Source organism: Bombyx mandarina, chromosome 09 (genome assembly GCF_030267445.1).
Source record: "Bombyx mandarina strain Sakado chromosome 09, ASM3026744v2".
NCBI lineage: Eukaryota > Metazoa > Arthropoda > Insecta > Lepidoptera > Bombycidae > Bombyx > Bombyx mandarina.
The window spans coordinates 13636694-13646349 of NC_143216.1; the positions used below are offsets into that span (position 1 = coordinate 13636694).

General features: G+C 34.5%; 1 protein-coding gene across 1 annotated transcript in view; it reads right to left on the minus strand.

The window, feature by feature from the left end:
• Positions 1-9355, minus strand: part of lili (LMBR1-like protein lilipod) — a 38303-nt gene extending 28948 nt beyond the window's left edge. Inside the window, exons 1-4 of the mRNA XM_028173075.2 lie at positions 8980-9355; positions 4322-4586; positions 2012-2239; positions 180-245 (exon numbers count right to left, since the gene is read on the minus strand). Coding sequence (XP_028028876.2) covers positions 180-245; positions 2012-2239; positions 4322-4586; positions 8980-9048 — 628 coding nt within the window. The 5' untranslated portion in view covers positions 9049-9355. The remainder of the gene's footprint in view (positions 1-179; positions 246-2011; positions 2240-4321; positions 4587-8979) is intronic.
• Between the last annotated feature and the right edge of the window lie 301 nt (positions 9356-9656).

A 9656-nucleotide genomic window follows, 5' to 3' on the forward strand; every position in this document is an offset into this window, starting at 1 on the left:
TCAACTTGAAACACAATGTCGTTGTCTCTATTGCATAGACTTAAAGCCTACCTCATCCGACGTTTCGCGGCAATATTTCGATTATAATCGATATATCGAAGAGATCGTTTATAAAACGAATACGTTCATTTCGTTTTTATTAAACCTCATTAAATTAAATCGATTATTAAACAACTCACCTAGTAACATTAAAACGCCGACAAAAGACACGCAGGAGTAGAGGAACGGTAGATAAGTCCATAGATCTGCGAATGAATAAAATATTTGTTAATCAAACCGGTTATAAGCTTTCACATTCACGTGGCGTGATGATTAGAACGTTTTATACTGTTTATTTAAGAAATGAAATGACTCGTCAATACAATACGAGCTATACCTTTTTTTTTTTAATAAATCAATTTTTAAGAATACGATACGAAATGAGATTCATTTAGCAAAATTTTTAGGTTTAAAAAGTAATTATCAATATTTTTAATGAGCTTTACTTTTAGTGTTTAAGGATTATTATCAAATCACACAGCTGTATTTGCCACGAAGCAATCATGCGTTTTGGTTGGAAGCGTGTAAACCATGTTCTACAAATACAATTTTTTTTTTTTTTTATTGCTTAGATGGGTGGACGAGCTCACAGCCCACCTGGTGTTAAGTGGTTACTGGAGCCCATAGACATCCACAACGTAAATGCGCCACCCACCTTGAGATACAAGTTCTAAGGTCTCAAGTATAGTTACAACGGCTGCCCCACCCTTCAAACCGAAACGCATTACTGCTTCACGGCAGAAATAGGCAGGGTGGTGGTACCCACCCGCGCGGACTCACAAGAGGTCCTACCACCAGTAATTACGCAAATTATAATTTTGCGGGTTTCATTTTTATTACACGATGTTATTCCTTCACCGTGGAAGTCAATCGTGAACATTTGTTGAGTACTTATTTCATTACAAAAATTGGTACCCGCCTGCGGGATTCGAACGCCGGTGCATCGCTCAACACGAATGCACCGGACGTCTTATCCGTTAGGCCACGACGACTTCCTTGAAACTTCAATAATGTGTTTCAGGATGGTTGAAGTCATTCAGTTATGTTCTATGTAACTTAGGTATCTACCTATTAATATTTTAGGTAGTCACATAAAATCAGGTTGGTCCAGCAACGTATAAGTATAGTGCTACATAAAACAAGCTTTTTTTGTTCCATTGTGTTGCATAATTACATTGGAAACGAAAACATTTTAACGAAATGTTTGGAGATCTTTTGTTGAATGCCATCTGTCATAATTGAACGCGAGTCGGTGGTATTTAACGATTTGACATATAATCATATACTATAAATAAACAACATGAAAAAATAATTTGAGAAAAATAAAATAAAATCTCGTTTTTATTGCATCGTTTCTGGAACAATCCGATAGTTCATTAGCACCGTCTACAAAATAAATTGGTAGAATTTCTTCACGGTCCATTAAAAACAGATAAAGACGGATATACTATTTAAATACAAATATGTACATATTTATTTTTGTAAAACCCGAAACAAAAAAAAAAAATAGAATTCATTTTGTGAGACACGAATAAACGGCTATCACAATTTTAGCACGTAACTGTAATGTTAATTTTTTTGGCACACTTCGAAATCCATAGTTATCACGCTTTCATTTTCTAGGTTGAGGACGTTTTTATATCTATAATTAACTTTTGATTGTATACTATGCGGAATGATTAGGTTAAAACTATTTCAGAGCGTGTAGACTATTCGTTGATGACATTATTTCGTGTGATTATCTGGGTTATGGCAAGGAAAGAAGAAATAAAAGAAGGGAAGAACTATCACGTTTATTACGCCGTGATATAGTCATGGGTAGGGGTTTGAAGATTCGAACGGTTGTTGTACAATCAATCATGATTTCGACACCATCTCCCAAGGTAAGTTACCTTTTAATGTGAAATTAACTTGGTCTACAGCAAAAACAAAAATTTAGCGATTAGAAAAAAATCATATAGATAGTACTTACTCAATAATGCGTCCACACCAGAACGATCTCCTTCTATCCAAGCCGATATGACATAGGCCAAGCCGAGCATAGCGATGCCGAGCAATGCTAGCACAATAAAAGTTTCGTAGACTCGACCCTTCAGACCGCGGCATCCAGGAAATCCGGACGACTCCGAAAATAAATAGGCAAACGGTAGGAAAACAAACAATGACAGATTTGAAAATAAAAATACGTGATTCCATAGACCTGAAACAAAATTAACATTTTGTAGATAAAATAGATCTACAGTCGTCTCTTTCTCTAAGGAGTCAAGCTGGTGGGGACGGTGCCATCCCACAGGGCTCCCTGAATAAATCTAGATATTTACGGTGGATGAGATTTTGTTATTCGTCAAAACTATTAATTGGTTATATGTCTTATTGAAATTCAAAAAATAATTGCTATCGCAAAATAAAACAAAATTATATTACGTTATTTATCATGGGGTACAACAGATCGAAATTCGAATGCCGCTACCGTATAAAAATTATCGACTTATAATATGGCAACGGTAGATTTTCTGAACAACAGTTAAAGAGCGTTCGAATTCTTAAACACTTTTTATACGTTTTCACAATATTGTACTGTTGTGTTATGTAATGTACATTTGCAAGCTGTCCGAGTAATCCCATGCTCCAGCATAACTTTATTAATAACGTTAGATGTGCTTCTATTCCAACTAATTTGAGTTGCTAATTCGACCTCAGGTTTATAAAACAGTAGTAACTTTGGTATTACAGAAAACTAGTTATTAACATAATATATAATACGCACTGAAAACAGATAGGGGAATTTTGTACTGATATCCTTCAATGACTATGACCTAATAATAATCTAATATCAGAATTGCCTAATATCAGAATAGCTCCGTGTACCTATTATCGACTACTTTAGTGTTGACAATCGAGCAATCGATTTTCTTTCTTTTTTCCCTACCTATTCGCCTAAAAGCCTAAAAGACTATTCCAGCTACGCCCGGACAGATAGGTGAGCGCACGGGCTCAAACTGAGAGAATTTGCTAACATTAGTCCTAGCGAGGGTAGTGCTTCACAGAATCTACCACCGGATAAGAATCGCGACCCACTGAGAAGATCCGGTGAGAAACTCAGTGGGCTGTGTTTATGGGTTAGTTCACTCGTCGAGGACGGTGATCGGTGCTTGAGGGTCCCAAAAAGCATCGAGAGTGAATCCGGGGGATCCGACAAGAAATGTTTCGGGAGACTGTGTTTTTGCGTTGCCCCGGCACTCTACGGACGGAGCAATCGACAACTGTTATGATGAGTTCGCTATCCTTAGGTGTGCTATAGAAAATAGTTCTTTAACCCTGAAAATCCACGTGTGTTACGAATATAGTACGGCATACGTATAAACAAAACTATAAGCGAGACATGTTATGCAATTGGTATAATTATTTTCATCAGCTGTGTATGTTTCGTGTGACGTCAAACGTACACGTGTATTTACACTATTACAGTTACGTACCTTTGAAAAAAAACTATGTATTGAATTAAATTTAAGGATGTTTCCTATTTATGATTGTGTAGGTAAATAATTTACAACACTATTTTAAACAGAAATATTTTTGTGAGAATAATTTGACTTTTTTTTATTGCTTAGATGAGTGGACGAGCTCACAGCCCACCTGGTGTTAAGTGGTTACTGGAACCCATAGACATCTACGACGTAAATGCGCCACCCACCTTGAGATATAAGTTCTAAGGTCTCAAGTATAGTTACAACGGCTGCCCCACCCTTCAAACCGAAACGCATTACTGCTTCACGGCAGAAATAGGTTGGGTGGTGGTACCTACCCGTGCGGTCTGAGAAGAGGTCCTACCACCAGTAATGACTATTACCGTGTCGTTGCAATTAATAATTTTAAGATGGATAGGAGAGTGGGATCATCTTCCTATCTCTATGGCACACCCGCGTGTATTAATGGCGCGAATTTCGTGATGAACCGTTGTTTAAATATTTTTGCGATTTGTACATAGGTACACTATTATATGTTATATCTTGTGGCATTGTTTCTAAAATTACGCAATAAGATTATTAGATTACGCCAAACAAACAAGCAAACAAGTTTTCTTTTTTTAATATCGATAAAGATGAAATGTTAATATTACTATAGGGCCAAAGATCCCCATGTTAAATGTCATTTACAAAATTGTGCCCGCAAAGGAAACTATGTCATTTTTACGGAATGTAAATTAGCTTAGGTGATAGGCAAGACATAGGTACATGTTTTATACTAGGTATTCTATTTTTGGGTCAATTAAAATGGTTACCTTGTATCAGAGAGCTATTGAGCCATTTTACATAATAACTGTTTGGGTACAGTATGAGCACTTCATTGCTGACAATCGAAACGGGCAGCAGGAGTGCAGAGCCCAGGGACACTGCCAAGGCAAATGTGCAGAGCCACAAGCTAATCCTGTACACTTTGACTTCATCTTCGTCTGCTGTAAAATAGTCTTCGCTGTCTCGTCTTCGAAACTTCTCAATCAACATGAACGAGATCAGATACAGCAATATAAATAATAACAAGAAAATCTGTAAAAAAAAGGATTTGTTTAGTAAAAGCAATAGGTTATTTTAGAGGAAGTGAGCAAAAAAGTTCACATGCCATTTAGTGGGAATCGGACTCGATAGATACCCAAAATTGATCGCCACCTTCTATCTAGAAACATAAGGTTGTTTTTTTTTTTGCATTCGAATATTAACTCGCCTGCCTTTTACAAAACAAACATATGATACAATTAAGGTTTCATTCTCATGTCTGAAACTCGGTGATAGCATCTACGTTGTGATGATTATTGGCTCCGGTAACCGCTTAACACGTAATGGGACAGGAGCTTATATTCCCATGGGAACAATAAAAAAGGTGTTTTCTGACGGCAAAAACTATGGCTCATAATTAAAAAACACAAATACCGTAGCTGACTATTACAACAACACTCCATGCCTTCGATCGAAACGACCGCGACCTCAGTAATAAAAGGTTAGCTAGAAATTAAGAGTTGAAGGTGATTCTCATAAGACATCATCAGTAACACGATGCGCAATTAGTGTTTCATATAGACGATATTCCGCAATTGCTTAAAGAGTCAACTTTGAGAACCATATAGAGAAGATAAAAAGTTACCAAAAAAATATGTATCTACTTTTCGTGTGATGCGTTTTTTTTTTATTAGATGGGCAGACAAACTAATTTTTCGTCTGGTGCTATGTAATCCTAGAACCTCCATAGATATATGACAAAAAGAATTACGTCGCCCGCCTTCACGCTTGAATAGTTCGTGACAGAAATTGACCGAGCAGTAGGCTCAACCAAGAGTATAAAATTGCACGAAAAAGTCATGATGGGCCAAGAATAATTTTAATACTACTACTGATAAGTAAAGTACTAAAACTTTGAAGAAAGATAAAGATAACAGTTCAATAATACTTTACTTTACTTACTTACAACATTTGATAAAACTAACTTTAATGAAATAAAAAAAGGGGAAGGCCCAGTTAAGGGCGTTTATTTTTTTTTGGATTAAACTGAGATTTAATTGGCAAATTATGTAATTCGCTTAATATAATTCGCTTTATATTAGCTTCACTTGTATTCTACTACATTACACTACACTCTACTTCTTCTATTTTTAGTTGAATTTTATATAAAGTGTGTTTTTTAGTTTTTTTAAACTATTATTTATTATGAGGATTCCGCTAATCCTTTATTTTTTTATTTTTTTTATTTCTAAGTGTTAGTCAAAAAAATGTAAACTTGAAAATATCATAAAATATTAGTTACTCTCATTACTAAAGTGGTAGCCTTATTTGTCTCAGCAGTTTGGAAGTTTAAAAAAACTAATCTCTTTGTAGTTTTTTTTTTAATTCAAGTAATCATTATGAACCATATTTATTTTTGTTAATATATTTCGGTCTTTAAATAAATAGCTGAATTCCAATATTTTGCTATTTGCATATAATATGTCGATAGAAATTTATTTATTCAAATATTTATTGTGATTGAACAGGTTGTATTTATATGCATATATACTTAAATAATAATTAATAAAATAGGGTAGATTATTTTGACATTGATTTTTTGTTTATAGAGCAAATTATTATTAATACTTCCCACATAATTAATGTCATGTCCCTTTTTTGTGGGACTTATAATAAAATTGTAATCAGGTTTATGTTATTGTAATATTTTTAGCCGACTTAACCTAATAAATAGGTGTATGGCTCTAATAAAGAATAAAACTATTTTTTTTTAAGTTACCTCTTTTAATTTAACTATGTAAATATATTGTGATTAAGGTTTCTCTATCAAATGATAACATTATTTATTTATAATAATGATATATAATAACATTATTTATTTTATTTTATAATTTAAAATTTATCTCCTTTCAATATTCTGTGTACTAAAATACATTAAAATTAATTGACCATCTTGCCACTTATTTTCTTATATGATAAAATATCATCGTCATCATCATTATTTCCTATTACCCTCTGCTGGGGTGTAGGGCTCGAACAAAATCCTTACATTTACATCGGTCTTGGGCAGTCTGATAAAATATAAAATGCTCTATTTATAAAGTTAGTGTTTTACAAGCTTCTCAATATTTATATCTCAGTTTAAATAAAAAGTTATCTCTAGATCAAATATATAAAATACTTTTTTGGATTTAATGTAGAATTTAGGAGAAGTGTTCAAAAACTGCCATAATTCATAACTAGAGAACTACAAATAACATGCAAATATGTTTAATTATTAAATGATTAATGATGATCCAAAATAAAAAAAGGTTATTTTAGTTATAGAATGATCACACATTTTTAGAACAGTTGACAGATTTTTTATTACTTTGAATTGTTGTTTTCAGGTTTTCAAGAGTTTTTGTTAAAGTGAATTAAGTATGAACTTGATAAAGTTCAAACATAATATAACAAATAAACTAACAATAATTTTTTTGTTTAGATAACTGGACTGCTCACTGCTCACCTGAAGTTCACTGGTTACTGGAGCCCATAAACATTTACAGGTAAATACCGATTCATCTTGAGACAAGAGTTCTAAGGATGTTAAGGATAAGTGATAATTAATATGTGTTAAGGAGCTGATGTAAGTCAAGATATAGCCATGGGAACACCTTTTATTTGAATGAAAGAAACACATCCAAATTGAGATATCAGTTTTAGATCTCAGTTTTTACAAGTAAAATTGCTGCCTCACCTTTCAAACCAATACAGATAACTGCTTCAGGGCAGAATAGGTAAGGATAGCTAGCTACCTGTGGGAACTCACAAGACGCCCTACCATATATGGTTTTAAAAGTAGCACTTAATTTTTATTGATTGTGTTTTTAGTTTACTAATGCCCATTAAAAAAAGGTTTTAAAAGACACCTTGTAAATTTATTATTAGTTCAGATTGTGGTATCTATAGCCAATATAGGAACATAATTTTGAGTTAGTTACATTGGCAAAATTAAATGACTATGAACTATGTTAAAGTGGATATGAAGGTGATTTCAAGTGATGAAATTTAAATTGGATATTTACATTACATCCATAGATATAAATACAAGCTAGTTAAATATAATACAGGCTAATAATAGCTACAGGTATTGTACACTACCTGTAGGTAGTGCTTATATTAATTTATTATCATTTTATCCCACAGTTACAACAGTTAGTAAATAACGTTTATTGCATTTTATGGGCTACCTAACATGAATAACATCGCTGATGATGCCACTATAATCGGTACCTCGGAGCGAGAGCTGCATGAGCTTCTGAGGAGAGTGGAAGTCGTTAGCAAAGATTACGGACTTCGCATCAACTGATCCAAAACGATTGATGTTTGTCGATAGAGCTGGCACAATGACACACACTCACAAACTGCGTGACCTGGACGTGGTGCAGGAATTTGTGTACTTGGGGTCATTAATATCCAGTGACGGTGATTGTGACAGGGAGGTGGTCAGGAGGGCCCAGATGTCAAAATCAGCCGTGAAGCGATTGGAGAAGATTTGGAGAAATCGCAGCATAAACAAAAAAACTAAGATAAAGCTCATGAGAACCCTTATCTTCTCCGTATTCTTGTACGTTTCTGAGACGTGGACCCTCAAGGCCCGTACCCGATCGAGAATTTACGCATTTGAAATGTGGTGTTGGCGCAAAATGTTGGGCATATCATGGACGGAGCGCCGAACAAATGTGTCAATTCTCGAGGAGCTAAACGTCAAGACCCGTCTATCTACAATCTGTATGCAGCGTCTCCTCAAGTACTTCGGACACGTGGCCCGACAAAATCCTGAGAACTTGGAAAAATTAATAGTTGTAGGTCACGTGGAAGGAAAGAGAAGTCGAGGAAGATTGCCAACCAGGTGGACGGACATTATCAAGGAGGCCACAAACACCAGCGTCCTGGGCGCCATTAAGCAGGCCAAATGCAGGCAACATTGGAGGAAGCTGGTGCAAAAACTGGACCAAGGTGGTCACGACCCTCAGTAATGAGGAAACGACAAAGAAGAAAAAGAAGAAGAAGAACATGAATATTTGGAATAAGTAAAAAAATTATAAAAATTTTGATGTTTAGACTTTAAATAGAAAAGATTTCTGCTGATGTTGTACTGTTTTACATAAAAAGAAGCAAAAAAAGTGTTTTTATTATGTCTATAATATGTTTAGACTTTAAATAAAAAAGATTTCTGCTGATGTACTGTTTTACATAAAAACAAGAAAAAAAAACAAGTGTTTTTATTGTCTAAATAGAACCTATGCGTTTTTCTAAGTATTCAAGCTACCAATTACAAGTTGATCTAGAACCCCAAAGAATTGAATAATCAATATAAAATCAATTAAGAACCGGTAGTCTACGTAGTATACTCGAACTATGAACAAGAAAAGCCATTAGGACTAATGGATGTGTTACTTACAATTTGTTCTCTAACATTATTATGAAAAATCTGTTCCCGTAAATCTGCCTCTTCATCATCCATCTTCATTCAATGCTTTAGGTATTTTTCTTTTTTATAAAAGACGATGTTTCTTTCAGATCATCGTTGTACAAACACTTCATTTTCACAATCAAGAGAAACAATGGGTCATCGCACTACATTTTTAAATGAAACTTACTAAAACACAATTCAATAGATATATACTTGTACGAATTAAAAGGATCACAGTTTAAATCATTAATTTGGTACGCAATCAGATTGTAGACGCAACTATCACTCGGACAATTTTAAAATTGCACATAGGTACTTTGAACAATGTACACTGCAGTTGCACAGACTAGAACTAGAAACGGAAAATAATTGCTTAACAGATTATACCTGACTTTGACAATAGAATTGAATGAGCAAAAGTTTTTTTTTATTGCATGGATGAACGAACTCACGGCCCACCTGGTTAAGTGGCTATCGGAGCCCATAGACATCTACCACGTAAATGCCGCCACCTACCTTGAGATATGAGTTCTAAGTTCTCAGTTTTCAACAGTACAACGGCTGCCCCACCCTTCAAACAGAAACGCATTACTGCTTCACGGCAGAAATAAGCAAGGCAGTGATACCGCGAACTCATAAGATGTCCTACTACAAGTAATTACACA